The 18,008-nt window shown below is 38.1% G+C and overlaps 1 protein-coding gene across 31 annotated transcripts in view; it reads right to left on the bottom strand.

The window, feature by feature from the left end:
• The window catches only part of TRIP12 (thyroid hormone receptor interactor 12), a 151,993-nt gene that overhangs the window by 50,484 nt on the left and 83,501 nt on the right, over positions 1–18,008 (bottom strand). For 28 of the 31 annotated variants that reach the window (XR_004350763.1, XM_032637846.1, XM_032637848.1 and 25 more), the window contains 5 exons: positions 15,529–15,612; positions 14,376–14,471; positions 3,592–3,740; positions 301–336; positions 124–219 (listed from right to left, as the gene is read on the bottom strand). Coding sequence is in view for 30 of the 31 variants with exons in the window: in XM_032637846.1 (XP_032493737.1) it covers positions 124–219; positions 301–336; positions 3,592–3,740; positions 14,376–14,471; positions 15,529–15,612 (461 nt within the window). In the remaining variant the exon portion in view is untranslated. The remainder of the gene's footprint in view (positions 1–123; positions 220–300; positions 337–3,591; positions 3,741–14,375; positions 14,472–15,528; positions 15,613–18,008) is intronic. The other 3 variants (XM_032637852.1, XM_032637853.1, XM_032637854.1) reach the window with 1 other exon arrangement.

The raw sequence follows: 18,008 nt of genomic DNA, 5'->3' as shown, positions 1-18,008 counted from the left end.
TAAAAAATGTCTTTTAATGTGGCCTCACAATTTGATATACTACTTTAGAATTCAACAGTCAAGAGTTCTCAACTTGATTCCCCTATGCCTGCTTTCGAACAAGTTGGGCAAAAGTAGGATTACCTTTTCTAAAAAGACAGGAATTGCATCTACTACAACAGCAGATGATCGAGGAAGTGCTTCCATCATGTATGTTAAGGCTCGACAAGCATGGTTCATCTAGAAAAGAAGTCATTTTTACTCAATAAAAACTCAAAATTTAAATTTGGAGTGGTTTTTAAAAACACAGTACATACTTACAATATCAAAATTATGCTCCATCTGCAGTAATGTTATCTGTTTAAAAAGATTATAACAAAGTATTAGAAGTCCTAGAAGTATTTCTTCTACTTCAACTGAAATAGAACTATATGATCCAAGAATATTACCATACAAAAATAATATCAAGTTAAAACCTAGCATGCATACACAAGAAATGATTATGCTTAGGAGGGCATGACACATACACTGAAGCACTCACTGACTTGGAATAATCATCAATGATCCAGGTCAAATGCAAAGCCTGCCTGCTGCTTACAACCAACCCTCCTGGTGCCTCTATTCCCCCATTCAGAAGCTCATTAACGTGTCACTGAGGGTTTAACAGGTGTCAATAAGTTCTATACATAAGTAAACAGACCAGCAATGCACTGACATTTGTTAAATTAACAACTATCAGTACAGATTCAATATCATAGCTTAAACTCTTGTAAATTAGCTTCTCTAAAAGTTGAGCGAAGCACCATTTAACTCAGCTGTAAAGTACACAGCAGTATAGGATTTAAACACGATATTGATCACATCAAAAATGAATTATGCGCTAATTAAAACTCAAAGTAATCTAATTATTTTACAGATGCATGAGTTAGTCTAAACATCTGATTTTATTTTAGTTTTTCTTGTGGGAAACACCTTAAGCAGATTTTAACCATGTTTTTCAAAGGAGGGGATGCAAAACTACTACAGATATACACTCCATCTTCCTGAAGCAGCCAAAGCTAACCAAAGAAATTTCCTACCTGGGGAAAGAGACAATCATTCATTGTCTTCTAGTTCAATGGAAATTTTAAATGCATTGAATTTAAGCTGTAAAGTACCTTTCAATTAAATGTACGTCAGACATCAGATATCCTAATGCAATATTCATTTAATATGAATGTCTTCTCAGCTCTGAATTATGCTTGGTAAAATATATCTATACACCAGAGATCCTGATAACTGTTTTTGTTAAACACACAACATAAACACACACACACATGCACAAGCGTGCACACTCTGTCTCAAATCACCTACAAATCAGTCACTTATAAAACACCTACTCTAAATTAAAGTGGTTGTTATGCTAACAGAAAAAGTAGTAAGTTCTCCAATTCTTTAAGGTGGCATGAACCTTGTAATACCACATTTGGGAAGAACTGCTGTAAACAGATTCTTCACCAAAAATGACCGTTTATGGTCACACAGGTGTATGGTGATTGATGGATATATATTTATAATATTCAACTGTGATGAAAGATAAATCTGGACAATTCATTATTAACAGCATGAGCTGACTTGTGCAGGTCTGCCAAGTACTTAAATCTAATCAATACCACCAGCAAATTAAGAAAATTGGATTATGCTAATGTTTCTGCCTAGATTTAACAACTTCTTTATTTAACCAATAAAAACTGCAGTTTAGGGCTTCCCTGGTGGCGCAGTGGTTGGGAGTCCGCCTGCCGATGCGGGGGACGCGGGTTCGTGCCCCGGTCGGGGAGGATCCCGCGTGCCGCGGAGTGGCTGGGCCCGTGGGCCATGGCCGCTGGGCCTGCGCGTCCGGAGCCTGTGCTCTGCAGCGGGGGAGGCCGCAGCGGTGAGAGGCCCGCGTAATGCAAAAAAAAAAAAACTGCAGTTTAACAGAGATAAGTACATGGTAAACCTAGTCCTTTGTTACTATTTATTTTTAAATGAACAAAAACAAACAAGGAAGTTTAATTCAGGTCATAAAAGCCAGCTATTGAAGAAATCAATAATTTGAGCATGAATATAAACATAGGTAAATGTCAGAGTACAAAGGCTAATACTGCTTTCATGAAACATTAAAAAATTAATACGCGAACCTGTAGAGTGGAACTGGTAAGACTTGAGAGCTAGCTTTTGTTACCAGGAGGTCTGCATGGCAGAAGGTAAAGAGACTGCTCTATCCTTTATCACTTCCTGCCAGAGCAGAGCCATCCAACAAATAAGAACAGGCCGAATAAAGACTATGTCATCTTGTATTTGACTGGTCTTCACTCAGTTCTCTCCGTAATGTGATAATGTGATCAAATGAGACAATCTGATACTCCAATCACAGTTTCATTTTTGTCAACTTTACTAGATGTGTAAACAAAGACTTGAATGACATTTAGCTTCCAAAGTAAAATACACTATGAATGTATATTCATGCTTATGTTAGTCTTTTGTTACTATTTCATTCAGACTTAATTTTACTCTTAAATTACAGCCTATTTCTTTAATCTAGCATTGAGAAAATTACCAAGCCACTATCTGAAAGATGTATTATGCTCAAGGGCCTACATTTAGCAATGGCAATTTCTCTTCCTGTTGTTTTCACATTAAAAAGCTTAAGCGATTAAGATATTAATAAACTCTAAATATCAACTCACAACTGTGTTGAAAAATCATTAAGATTTAAAAAATTGTTTTTCTATTGTTGAGTACTGTTTTGTTTCTTTTGTTTTTGCTCAACATAAAACCTTTTTTTTTAGCTGGAGGATCCATGTAGTGTTCTGGCTTGACTGCTCTGCCATGCACACTGCTATCAAGCATGAAACCTTGATGGCCCACAAAGAGAACCCACAAGTGAGCTGCTTGTTACTGTCCTGTGAATCACCAGTTTAAAAGAAAAAAGCATATAAGTTTTGGCATAGTACGTCAAGGTATCACCTGATGGGGCTAACAACTTAAAATTTAAAACCACGTAGTCATTGAAGTATCAAAGATAGCATAACTATTCATCAAGAAATGGTTTAGGGTTTCCCTGGTGGCACTGTGGTTAAGAACCCGCCTGCCAATGCAGGGGACACAGGTTCGAGCCCTGGTCCGGGAAGATCCCACATGCTGTGGAGCAACTGAGCCCGTGTGCCACAACTACTGAGCCCACGTGCCACAACTACTGAAGCCTGCGCGCCTAGAGCCCGTGCTCTGCAACAGGAGAAGCCACCGCAAGGAGAAGCCCGTGCACTGCAACGAAGAGCAGCCCCCGCTCGCCAAAACTACAGAAAGCCTGTGCACAGCAACGAAGACCCAGCGCAGCCAAAAATAAAATAAAAATAAAAAATAAATTTATAAAAAAAAAGAAATGGTTTAGAAATTTTACTCATTCATCATTAACAGTCACGCACAATCTCTATAAAGCATGAAATAAAAGCACTAAGCCACACTCTACTATCTCTTAGTTCTATCCTATTTTAAAATTCTTAACGACAATAATGTTTTTTAGTAAAAAAGAAAAAATATGGGCAGCATTCAGAGGATGACTGGGATAAAATGAGGGGAAGACTCTCTTACCAAAGCTGGAACTACACTCTTGACAGGAAACCCTCCCAGTGTCTCCTCATTTCCCATGACCAATAACTGACACATCTCAATAACTGCCTGGAGTTGCTGGCTTTCATCGCTTGCTTGCAGTCCTTGCAGAAGCTGCTGGGCCTTAGAACCTTCATATGGAAAAAAGAAAATCATTATTTTTAAACACTTAACATTATTACTAGGTGTTAAGTGTGACTTTACATGCTGGCTGCTTTTCTTCTTTGGATCCCAATTAAAGGCTAGGTCTATACCAGTGTTAAGACAGGCTGCTGATTATCCAAGATGTAACTATGGCAGAGTAAATCCAGTTAATTTAAAGTAATGTCACAGTTATTTATATTTTTCTCTTTTAAGTTTTATCTTTTTAAATGAGAGAAGCTGATTGGTATTTAACAGCTGAAACAAAAATTAATATCCATAAGACTAATATGAACTGCTACCTTTAACATACATGCTTTCAAAGATATGTGTATCTAGTGAGCAAAAGGCCTTCTGCAATAATAAAAACCTGGCATACAATGATGCCCAGGCATCAAAGGAAATGTTATATACCTCTAAATACCTCCATCAGAATAAATGGAATCCAAGTAACAGTGAAAAGGGCAAGGAAATAGACAAACAGAACAATGCATCTAACAAAAGGGAATGAAAAGAATGAAATATTTTCTAAAAACAGCAAAAGACTGGCCTTTTCACCTCCTCTCATTTCATGTGCAGATGCTGCTATCAGAGTGCTTTAGAGTACTTCTACTTTTAAGGGTCAATTCCATCGCCCAAACATTTGAAAAATGCTAAGGCTCAACTACCACAATAAATAAGTTATCAATAAACCGAGTAAGACACTCAAAAATAAAGTCTACAAATGTGTTTCAAATTTTCCTGGACACCCTCCTTCTTGTAACCATGATCAACTCCATTAATGCGTATAAACTTATACCTGAGATTACTTTCAAGTCCTTTCCCTTCTGAGACCTTCAGTTTATTGTTTGTATTATTTGGATTTTTTCCATTAAGTACTGAAATGCTTAGAAATGATATATGTTTGGAAACTGTCAATGAATGTGGAATTCATATGAACATCAAAAAAATTTTTTCCCTATGAAGCATCAATGATCTTCTGGGAGGGCATAAACCTTTCAAAGGGATACACAATAATCCTGACAAGGTCTGTTTTCTCTATTACTTAAGGCTGTGGCTAATGAACTGCATAACTATCACTGCCTAACTCCCTTTACCATAATTAAGAGTCTGTCCAAAAATACACTGCAAGACATTCAAGTTCAAAGGGACAGCATCTTTAAAATTTTCAAACTAAATACTATCAGTTCCAGTTAGGGCAGGCTTAACATTTTGGGGTTGAAATAATGTGGAAGGAAGAACAAAATGAAGGGAAAGTAACTATGAAAACAAAAGAATCTTCAGCTGCTTCTAGATTTGTTTTTAAAGAATGAAATAGTTCAAACAGAGTATACCCTAATAACAACCACCAAAAATAGGAAAAACTGACGCAAGTCGTTGGATGCTCTATCAACACTGAGGCTGGCAAGTCGAAGCGCATGGATCATTTCAGCATGCTCAAACAAATCACCAGGAATACCACTGGACTTCTGGGATGTCCCTAAAAGGACCTTAGGCCAAATGACAACAAAAAGTCACTGCCATTATTTTCCTCTGACATGTGAAGAGAAACCACCTCGTACAGATCAGTCAGTTTTGGATTTAAGGGTAATTTTACACTCCTGAAAATTACCGAGACCCCGTGTGTGTGGTTTAGATCTACTGTTATTTATAAAATGTGTCTGGAACTAAAAGAGAAACATTTTGAAATACTTGGTTAAGGCATTACATATTAAACAAAACTTGTGAAAAAGATCACAATTTTCCAAAACAACAGAAACAAGATACCGTGGCGAGTAGCACTGTTTTGCTGCTGTCGTTGCAAACGGCCTGAGCGCAAGGCTGAATGAGAGAGCTGTGCGCTCACCCCTGCTCCCTCTTCCAAGCCGAGAAACTAGCTTACGAGAGACTAAGCGTGTGGAAAAACGGGCCTACTCTGCCACAAAGACTATTTAAAAGACATGGATGCGTTAGTAAAGACAAAATTAATGACTGTGTTTTGGAAGCGCATCCTTATGTAAACATGGAGCTTTTTACTAGGACCATGTGACACTGAAAATTAAAATACCTCCCAGTAGTCTGGTGCCACTGCCTTGACTCTAATTAAGGCACCAGCAGTTTTACACCCACAACAGCTTTTGCACTTTTAGTTCAAACATGAACAAAGTAGAAAAGGAAAGACCTTAGTAGTTATTATCAGTCTTGGCCTTATGAATTCAATGTAAGGATCTCAGGAACCAGCTTGGAATTTACAGGCCACACTCTGAAAACCACTATCATACATCAGGGGTTGGTAGGCAAACATCTTCTACAAAGAGCCAGAGAGTAAATATTTTGGGTTCTGCAGACCACAAGGTCACTGCTGCCACTACTCGACCCTGGCACTGTGGCACAAAAGCACACACAGCCAGTACATGATCCGAGCATGGCTATATTCCAATCAAACTGCATTTTCAGACACTGAAAATTGAATTTCATTTAATTTTCAAGTCACAAAACAATTTTTAAACTTTTTCAGCCATTTAAAAAGTAAACATCACTGTTAGTTCACAGGCTATATCAAAACAAAGAGGAGGCCGATTTGGCCCTTGGGCAGTAGTTTGCCAACTGCTGATACAGAGAGAAAGAGAACCCACAGCCTTTCAGGGCATCACAGGAGGCTGATGTGTTCAATCGAATCGACCCCACTGGACATTTGCTGAGTTCCGAGGCTGTGAAGAGGGCTGGGGGTTGAGTCAGAAGTTTTGGTAAGACACAGTGAAAACTCCTGCAGTCTCAGGGTGCTCAGAGGACAAAATCCCCACAGAGGAAGGAGGCCTGACTCATACACAGCCAGTGCCCTGCCTTCAGACATCTGCTACACTGTGAAACTGCATGAAGAATAGAAAGTTTAAGCAGACAGACTTGCAAGGTTCTCAGTCAAAAAAAACCCTGGGAAACGGTTCCCTGGTGGTCCAGTGGTTAGGACTATGAGCTTCCTCTGCCGAGGGCCTGGGTTCAATCCCTGGTTGGGGAACTAAGATCCCACAAGCCGCACACTGAAGCCAAATTCAAAACAAACAAAAACAAACACACAAAAAAACCCTGGTAGGGTCACAACAGAGAAACACGGATGAGCTAGAGGTGAAATGAGTCATAAAAAAATAACTTGGTCAAAACAAGCTAAAGCCCTGACTAGAGCAAAGGGATCAGCTTCTGACCCTTTAACACAGAAAAAGAGAAAACACTAACTGGTAGAAAACATCACTTGGGGTCTCTTCCATTCACATAATCAATGATCAGACATATGAAGAGGCAGAGGAATATGTGACTAACAATCAAAAGAGGAAAAAAGACAATAGAAGCAGACTAACACCCCTAGAAATTATAAAGTAAGTATTCTATAACTATGATTAATAAATTGAAAATATAAGCGTGGATGGACAAAATGGGTAAGAATGTAAAGAATTTCAACAGTGGGACTTCCCTGGCGGTGCAGTGGTTAAGAATCTACCTACCAATGCAGGGGACACAGGTTCAATCCCTGGTCCAGGAAGATCCCACATGCCGCAGAGCAACTAGGCCTGTGCGCCACAACTGCTGAGCCTGTGTTCTAGAGAACGCAAGCTGCAACTTGCGTGGCACGCAAGCCCACGTGCCACAACTACTGAGCCCGCACACCTAGAGTCCGTGCTCTGCAACAAGAGAAACCACCTCAATGAGAAGCCCGTGCACCGCAACAAGGAGTAGCCCCTGCTCACGGCAACTAGAGAAAGCCCTCGCGCAGCAACGAAGACCCAATGCAGCCATAAACAAATAAATAAATAAATAAATAAATAAAAAATAAATTTAAAGGAAAAAAAAGAATTTCAACAGAGAATTGGAATCTATTTTTAAAAATCAAAGAACTGTCTAGAACTGGAAAACAGAGTATCTGAAATTTAAAATTCATTGATGAGTTTAACCAAATACTGAAGAAGACAGCAGAAAAAAGAATTAGTGAATTTGAAATACGGTCAACAGAAAGTTTTCAAACTGGGGGGAAAAGAAAAACCTGGAAAAAACAAAAACAAAAACAGAGCTAGAGAGACATGGTAGATCAAGTCCAAAGTCTGAACATGTACAATCTTGATACTCCCAGAAGAAAAGGAAGGAGAATATCTGAAGAGATGATAAGTGAAACAACATATGAAGACATAACGGCCAACAATCTTCCAAAGCTGATGAAAGTTATCAACTCAGAGATTCAAAGGCTCGGTGGAACCTGAGCAAATTAAAAATGAAAGAAAATGTCACACAGGCTTAATATAGTCAAATTATTAAAAATTAATAATGGTTTGAAAAAGCAAATCTTAAAAGAAGCTGGGAGAAAAGAACTGCCTTGGAAGGGTAACAGTAAGACTTTTAAACAGAAACTATGGAAACCAGAAGAGCACTACAAAGTACTAATATGAGATTTTATACCTGGGGAAATTACCTTTTAAAAATTAAGGCATAACACATATATATGGAATCTTTAAAAAAGAAATGGGGGCTTCCCTGGTGGCGCAGTGGTTGAGAGTCCGCCTGCCGATGCAGGGGACACGGGTTCGTGCCCCGGTCCGGGAAGATCCCACATGCCGCGGAGCGGCTGGGCCCGTGAGCCATGGCCGCTGAGCCTGCGCATCCGGAGCCTGTGCTCTGCAATGGGAGAGGCCACAGCGGTGAAAGGCCCGCGTACCACACACACAAAAAAACAAAAAAAAAAAAAAAAAAAAAAAAAAGAAATGGTTCTGAAGAACCTAGGGGCAGAACAGGAACAAAGACGCAGACATAGAGAATGGACTTGGGAGGAAGTGAGAGTGGCATTGACATATACACACTACCAAATGTAAAATAGCTAGCTAGTGGGAAGCAGCCGCATAGCACAGGGACATAAGCTGACAGGGACAACAGCTCGGTGCTTTGTGACCACCTAGAGGGGTGGGATAGGGAGGGTGGGAGGGAGACGCAGGAGGGAGGGGATATGGGGATATATGTATACGTATAGCTGATTCACTCTGTTATACAGCAGAAACTAACGCAACACTGTAAAGCAATTACACTCCAATAAAGATGTTAAAAAAAAAATTAAGGCAAATCAAGGATTTCTCCAACAAAAGCAGAGAGAAATCATTACTAGCAGTCACTCACTGTATAAAAAAAGTTCTTTAGGCTGAAGGGAAACAATCCTGATAGAAGAAAGGGACTTCAGGAAAGAATTAAGAACACTGGAAATGGTATATATGTGGGCAAAAATAAAAGAATATGGATGTTCTAAAACAACAATTGTCTTATTGTGTTTATAGCACATGTGTAAGTAAAACTAAATAACAGCATAAAGGATGGCAGGAGAAAAAGAGTTAAATTGCCGTAAGGTGGTTGCACTGTTTGGGATATGATAACGTATTACGATATGGTAGGCTATATATGATAAGCCAAGGATACGCATTATAATCTCCAAAAGAGGCTGATTTACAACATCTGCCAAAATGTTGTACACATTTACCCTTTACACAGCAATCTCCTTTCTAGAAATCTATCCTGAAGATAACACAGGTAAAAACAGGAAAGCTGTATTTCACTGCAACACAACCAAGACTGGAAATAACCCAAATGTCTAACAGGAGACTGGCAAAATAAACTGTACATTCACACACTGCAGCACTGTGGCAGCTTTACAAAAGGAATGGGGAATCTCTCTTTCTCTCTCTCTCTCTGAGCATGTGCGTGACCGCGCACAGCAGCCATGATAAGTGAACACCAAAACATACTGTTAAAAGCAAGGCAAAGTATGTAAAATTTACTACTCTTATCTAAGAAAGTCAGTGTGTGTGAAGTAGATAATACGGATTTGTTTTTGTTTTCTTAAATAAATAACAAAAGGACAGGCCACAAACTTACAAAGGTTATTTGTGTGGGAGGAGGAAAACAGGCTAAAGGGATAGCAAAAGATAAGACTTTTAAAAATTTGTAGATTTGACTTCAGGAACCATGTAAATATAACAAATTATAAAAGCAAGACTACATTTTAAAGTCAATCCCTAAAAATTAAAAGCAAAATAAAGCAAATGTGCTAAACCAGCCTGGTGGCATGAATGTAAAGAATTATTTCAAGTGACTCTAAAACACAAAAAAATGACCACAAAGTGAGATATATCCCAAGAACAAAAAAAGAACTATTACAAAATTAAAATTTTCTCAATAATACTATTTTTGGTGTTAGGTTGGAATTTTGTACTGTAGGATAAAGCAAATAAGTATCACTGGGAACTGAAACTTTTGGCACGAGGGAAAGATACAAGATAAATAAAACCCCTGCAGCCCTGAATGTGAATTGGCAGTATCAGTATGAACTCATGATTTTTAATCTTAAAAGATTAAATACAATTATTTCCTACTTTTGTCCATTAAAAGTTTCTAACAACAATTATCAACCCAGTAGCAAATACGCCAACAGCCCAGACTGTGGAATCTAAATATCATTTCCTATAAAGAAAACCAGGGCTCTCTGAGGCAATGCCTGATTTCAGGTTGGTGGGGTAGGGGGTGTTCAACTTGGCTCATCAGAAAGCAAAGAGGGCATCAAAAACTACTGAGATCACATCAGAAAGATCAGATGATGACTAGACAATTTCATCATCAGTGAAAATCAATGAAATGGCTAAAACACATCTCAACCCAATTGACAATGATACTTAAAACAAAAACAACAGCACTTTGAAGGATGCAAAACTGGTAAATAAAGGGTAGGAAATGTTTTTCCTGTACCAACTATTCTCCTGGGTAACCAAATAGAAGGGAGAGATATTCTTTATATATTTCAACTAAATTACTTCTTTTACTTCGAATAAATGAAGACTGATCATTAGATATGAAATGCTTTCCTTTTTAATCCCTGTTGTCTAGACTTTGTGGGCTTCCTAATACTAGAAATCACTACCACTTTTGCATAGTCTTTCCTCACCAGAGGAAGAAAATAAAGAACCAAACTTGAACGTGAAAAAGCCTCTAGATCCAACTACCTGTTTAACAAGAAGTTTACTTTTTTTTTTTTTTAACTTTTCCATTTGAGCAATGGAAATCTGACTGAATGGGTATCTATCAATAAGGAATTACTGGCTTCTTCTTCAGATATAATAATAGTAATGTGGATGTACGCATGCATGTGTATGTGTGTTTTAAGGGACATTATCTTGAGCTACATGATGAAATGTTTATAGATAAAATTATATAATGTCTGGGATTCATTTCAAATTAATACAAGAGGAGGGATGTTGGTGGGTGTAAAGACAGACTGGCCATGAAGCAGGCACTGCTGAAGCTGGGTCATGGGCATGGGGGTGTGTCACTGTTTTCTACTCTGGTTCTAGTCTATCGTTTATACTCATTTCATGTGCAATAGTCAAGCCTTAATATGGATTTCCGATGTTTAATGCTAATATTCTTGGGTAGCTCTGAAACAATTTTTCTTCCCAGCCTTCTCCCCCAAAATAAATGAAGTGGAAAAATAAATGAAATCAAATTTCTCTTAAAAAATAAAAAAGTACACACATTAAAAATATGATCTATACTTTGCCATCAGTTAAATTAAAAGTTTTTAAAATATTTATGTGAGGACTGGAACATTTGAATTCTAGATACTTACTAAGGATTTTCTTAATATAAACTTTTTTAGACAGTACTGTGGTTATGTCCTTATTTTTACAGATATAAATTCAAATATATGCAAATGGCAAAAGTTAAAAAAATAAACTTGGGAGTGAGGAGAACCGAGGATATAAATGAAACAATGGTCAGGTCATGTGGATCGATAATTGTTGATGGGTTCATGGATGTTATTATACTACTAATAATACTCTCAACTTTTGTGTATGCTTGATCTTTTTCATAATACAGATAAATCCTGATTACCCTTAGTTTAAATCCCACACTTGCTGCTGGCCTGCTGCAAAGGTCCAACATGACCTGGCAAGCACCTACACCTCTCAGATTTCATCTTCTACCACTCTCCTTTCACTTTCCATAGGCACCTCCTGCTGTCTCATGAGCATGCCAAACTCATTTCCACCCGCGGCCTTGCACTTCCTTTTTCCCTCAGATCCCTGCAGAGCTGGTTTTCTCACTCCATTTTGTTCTCCACAAAATCACCTCAGAAAAGGTTTCTTTAACCAGCCTATCATCACACCAACAAACGCCTTCCTAACTCTGCTTTGTTTTCCTTCACTGCATTGACACGACCTGAAATTTTACTACATAGTAATTGTTTATTGCCAGGGTCACTCTCTAACAGGGAAGCTTCCACGTGGGAAACAACTCTGCTTATTATCCTATCCATGACTCTGTATATCCCAGTGCCTAATAAACAACACTGAATAAAAATGCATACTCAAGGGTTCTCGAGAACTTTGCAGGAGGCTATGTTATTTGAGAGATGAGTATCAGGGCAGCAAAAGCAAAGCAAAACAAAACAAAAACAAAAATACCAGCTGCCTCAGAATGGGAGAAAATATTTGCAAACGAATCAACGGACAAAGGATTCATCTCCAAAAATATAAACAGCTCATGAAGCTCAATATTAAAAAAACAAACAACCCAATCCAAAAATGGGCAGAAGACCTAAATAGACATTTCTCCAAAGAAGACATACAAATGGCCAAGAAGCACATGAAAAGGTGCTCAACATCACTAGTTATTAGAGAAATGCAAATCAAAACTACAATGAGGTATCACCTCACACCAGTCAGAATGGGCATCATCAGAAAATCTACGAACAACAAATGCTGGAGAGGGTGTGGAGAAAAGGGAACCCTCTTTCACTGTTGGTGGGAATGTAAATTGATACAGTCGCTATGGAGAACAGTATGGAGGTTCCTTAAAAAATGAAAAATAGGGCTTCCCTGGTGGCGCAATGGTTGAGAGTCCACCTGCCGATGCAGGGGACACGCGTTCGTGCCCCGGTCCGGGAAGATCCCACATGCCACAGAGCGGCTGGGCCTGTGAGCCACGGCCGCTGAGCCTGCGCGTCTGGAGCCTGTGCTCCGCAACTGGAGAGGCCGCAACAGTGAGAGGCCCACGTACCGCAAATAAAAACAAAAAAAAAAAAAACCAAAAAATAGAATTACCGTATGACCCAGCGATCCCACTACTGGGCATATACCCAGAGAAAACCATAATTCAAAGAAACACATGCACCCCAATGTTCATTGCAGCACTATTTACAATAGCCAGGTCATGGAAGCAACCTAAATGCCCATTGACAGACGAATGGATAAAGAAGATGTGGTAGATATATACAATGGAATATTACTCAGCCATAAAAAGGAACGAAATTGGGGTCATTTGTAGAGACGTGAATGGATCTAGAGACTGTCATACAGAGTGAAGTCAATCAGAAGGAGAAAAACAAATATCGTGTATTAACGCATATATGTGGAACCTAGAAAAATGGTACAGGTACAGATGAACTGGTTTGCAGGGCAGAAATAGAGATACAGATGTAGAGAACAAACGTATGGACACCAAGCGGGGGAAGTGGCGGGGGGTGGGGGTGGGATGGATTGGGAGATTGGGATTGACGTGTATATACTAATATGTATGGAATGGATAACTAATAAGAACCTGCTGTATAAAAAAATAAAATAAAATTCAAAAATTAAAAATAAAATACCCGCTGCTTCTTAAAATCCTCAAGTACAAGTACACATAATATGAGCACATGTACACACATTGCATTATTTTTTTTTTAACTTAGAATATTTAATGGAAAATTATACAAGTACAAATTTATTTGTAAGGTCAGAGTTAACAACCTTCGGTAACACTTCAGAAATTTTGAAATTAATCAAGACTGAAGTCTGCAAATAGCCTACTGATTCTATGGAAATATTATTGATGAAGTAAAAAAGAATGTGTGTGTGTGTGTGTATATATATATAAAACTGAGTCACTTTGCTGCACAGCAGAAATTAACACAACATTGTAAATCAACTATACTTCAATTTTTAAAAATGCTTAAATGTAAATTTTATTGCTTAAGGAAGCTAAAGGTAATATTCTATACCAGACAGAATTTAACTGAACTTGTGATTATGCAAAATCATATTCTTAGTTACAAACTGAGACTTAAACAATCACTCTTATATCCAGCATATATGATAAGATCTCTGGGTTATATTAATTTGATTAAATGAGTCTAGTTACTGGTAATTCTGCTGAGAAATCTTTCCTCTCAGGCTCATTTTATAATCAACTGCCTAATGGGTTAAATTTTATTATACCATAAAAATCTCAAGACACAAATCTGTGCAAAGCATGCAATCAGATGCTATAATAATGTAATCACCTGAGATCCTACACTCTTCTATAGTTCAAAAACAAACAAAATGAAGGGTCAATCTTGTTGTAAACGTTGGAGGGTTTTCTAATGGTTCCAGTTCAGTAATCAAAAATAAAAGGAGAAAATCTTGAAGAGTTGCTATTATTTAAGTCAAGAATGTGAAGAAACTCTGTTTTTTAAAACAGGTTAACGTTCATGAAAGCTTCCTTATGTGAAAACTCTCTTACATGAATAGGTAAACAGTAGAAACAGCACTCAACTAATTACTAAGAGTTCTGAGGGGAGGACAAATTTAAAAGTATTCACTTACTAGCTCCGCTTCCAATTGTTCTATGGAAAAGTTGTGACATCCGAGGACCAAGAGGACCAAACAGGTGAGGAGGAAGACCCCTGGCCTCTAAGAGAGCTAAGGAAAAAAGAAGGGCAGGAGGAGTAGTCGAAGTGTTAATACAACTGATCTTATCTAGAAGTTTCGAACAACTGATTCATCACATAATTGACTTAAACAATTACTTTCCATTTTGAACTTTAAGTTACATTAAACTTTTCAAGACCACTTGTATGTATTAATATAATTAATATAAGTTACAACACCCATGTGTCTACTCCAGGGCATCTTAAGGTTTTATGGAGATATTAAATATCCGTGCCAGCAGGGACTATGTAAATGGTCCAAGAGAAACCCAGAGTAAACATTTATTTTGAAGAAGTTATGTTAAGCACCTTAGCTATTTCACTCTATTATTTCCCAGTCAGATACTGATCATGAGATCCTCTAAAAACATAGAAAAAAAATCATTTTTCTCAGTTCCCAAAAGTGAGAAAAACTGTTCATAAGAGTTCTAGTCAAAAAGTGATTGCTATAAGTTCCTCCAGGAACTTAAAAGCAATCTGAAACTGATTCATTAATGTTTCTTGTAAGCCTCACACTGGGGATCTATTCTATAAATCAGCTGTCTGAAGATAATAAAAATACATATCCATGTACTTGTAAATAATGTATACATAATATAAAGCTGCTTTTTAAAAGCACTTACAACATTATAATACCTTGAGTTTATGTATACAATCTACATTCATTTTCAAACAGTTGATCAAGCATCCTACTAGATGCAATATGTCATTAGGTACCAGAGCACAACATATTAAGCTACCCCTTGTTCAATATCTCCCTTAATGTATTACTAGCTATACATGCAACCATAATGAAAAAAAATTTTTAAACATAAAAAATAAATATACTATATAAGATTTTTATCTAGTTAAACAGTAAAGATGAAGAGCCAAACGGATCATCTTCCAATTCCAAATCATCAAATCACCACTACGTAGAAAGCTTTTTTTGGAGGTATGGGCACTGCTACATTATACTTTTAAGAGCTTATCCGAATTAACTTCAACAAAGAATGGTAGTAACAGGCAGCCCATGACGAGTTTCTTGTAAGCTCAGTAACTCTCTTTACCTTGCAATCGTCCCATCTCGGAATCATCCGATTCACTCTCCCCAGAAGTGGTCATGCCCACAGCCCCTGCAACAGAACTAGAGGCTTCGAGGGGGGGGGGGGGGAAAGGTGAGGGTTAGGAGAGGAACATTTAAATTCATTATGTCTGGTTTATCTTAAAAAAGAAAAAGCAGAGTTTTACAGACAACAATGAATAAAGGCAAACGTGTCTGCCCACTGCACACCAGCTGTTATTCTAGACTTCATCATGTAGGTTTTATGGAAAAAAGATGGCTCAACTACATTAGAAACAAGCATAATATATAAGCTTTGCATTTCACTCGTACATGGTTTTCATAGTTCCCTCCTGTCTTTGAAACTGTTCCTGAATTGAGTCTTATCCTGAACTCCTCTACCAAAAGTCCATAAACGTAACACTGCTAAAAAACCATTGTGATATTTAATAGATGGGCAATTAGTCACAAACAGAAAAGCAAAACTGACATTTGGGGAAAATGTTCCATGTAGATGTGTGCCTTCTTCAGTCTGCTTTATTCCTGGACTATAGTCTGGATACGATCGTTTGCCGTGTTTTCTTTCATTTCAAGACTGTGCAAAGATTACGCTCTCTTATTTCCAGGACAAAACATTGAAGAAACACATTACAACTGACAGAAGACTGCAAAACACTGAAGTACAAAAGACAGGGCAACTAACACGTCACAACAAATGCAGAATGAAGAGTTCAGATTCAGAAGGATTCTACTACCCAAAATGCTAACCTGATCGATAATTCGTCTAAGTAAATAGTGGCTGATTCTACAATATTATAAATCTGACCAGGAGATGAAAATATATTCCTATAAACCTAGCAGTTTTACTGTCCCCTCCTCTCAGTGTCTGTTGAGTCCTAAAGCATTTTTTGTACATAGACGATTCTCAGCTGTGTATGACCACATCATCCACAATACCTTAAGTCCTGTCCACTTGACAGATGGTGACAGAATGCAAGGCAGGAAGAATATTTTTGTCATTATTAAAAGAGGCACATGGATCACGTATGTGAATGTAAAGAGTTTTTCTGAAGAAAGAGATGTAAATACACCAGCCACCAACTCTGTTTTCTTAGTACTTTTCTTCACCCCTCATTTAAGTATTCTAACATTTCACCGGGATTTTTAAAAAACTTGTAGAAAAATGTATGGTTTAGAACAGGAATCAGCAAACTGTGGCCCACGGGCCAAATCCAGTCCAGCACACCACTTTGCAAATAAAATTTTGTTAAAACATACGCAAACTCATTCACTTACATACCTGTGGCTGCTTTTGTGCTACAACCACAGAGTTGTTCCAACAGAGCCTGCATAAAGCCTAAAACATCAATTATCTGGCCCTTCACAGAAAACGCTGGCAACCCCGTGGTTTAGAGTAACAGGCTAAGTAGAAATGCTAATATTAAGGAGTAATGGAGTTTAGCAAAATCCACACTTCTCATGGAAAAAAAGGAAATAACAACTGTACTTATATATATATATATATATAAGGCTACTTGTAGGTAGCACTCATTAAATGTGGACTGTATGGAGAACGTGTCCATGTGTTTGCTCTCAACCATACAGAGAAGTATTACAAGCTCTACCACGCACATGGGGAAACCAAGGCTTTGTGTCTTTGAGTGCTTGCCCAAGGTCGGACAACTGACCACGGGCGTGAGACGTGAGCCCAGGCAGTCTGACTTCGCAGGCCGCACTCGTACAAGCTGCACCTACCAGCGCCTCGCACTTACCCTCCAGCACTCGTTCCTGATTTCAGTGCCGCTGCTTCTTCGCGCTATACAGAAACCACGCCAACCAGCCCTGCTATCAGGTCCCAATTGTGACTGAACTTAGTCAAGTGGCTCTTAAACTTACTTTGAAACTTTTACAAAATGTGGAAAGCAAATACTAAGTTTTGGCAAACAAAATTGTTGGTTTTTCTTTCTTTCCTGCTCCCCACCCCCACAAAGGCACACTCTGGAACCACACATTTTTTAAGAAAAAAAAAATCACAAGTTCACTTAAGGTAATGCTGGTTTTTTTTTAAAGCGTATCAGAGGTTCTACTAGTTTGACTTTAAACCAGCCTACAAATCTACAACTTACAATTTTAAAGGTTTAACCTTAAGTGACTTCTTAAATATATTATTCTAAGAACTGACATAATGAATAATAAATACCTCAAATTGCCCTGACACAAAGACATTAACCAAGACGTAAAACTTGTAAAAGCACAGAATTAAAAGAGCTGTTAAGAGTATTATAGGGAGGGTCCCAACCTTAAGGGAGCCACAGACCCACTACAAGGAGGAGCAGGGATATTCTGGTTTTTAATCAAGTCGAGGACCTATTTTGACACAAATCAGTTACTGGACCCAAGGAAAAAGATCCTTTCCAGCTGCCATCCCTTTGATGGCAAGTATTAATAGGCGTTTGCTTACCATAGCTCCCTTTTTTCTAAGTTTTA

The sequence above is a fragment of the Phocoena sinus genome, chromosome 7 (genome assembly GCF_008692025.1).
Source record: "Phocoena sinus isolate mPhoSin1 chromosome 7, mPhoSin1.pri, whole genome shotgun sequence".
NCBI lineage: Eukaryota > Metazoa > Chordata > Mammalia > Artiodactyla > Phocoenidae > Phocoena > Phocoena sinus.
The sequence above is the reverse complement of the archived record's forward strand: the minus strand, read 5'-3'. Positions and strand labels throughout refer to the sequence as shown.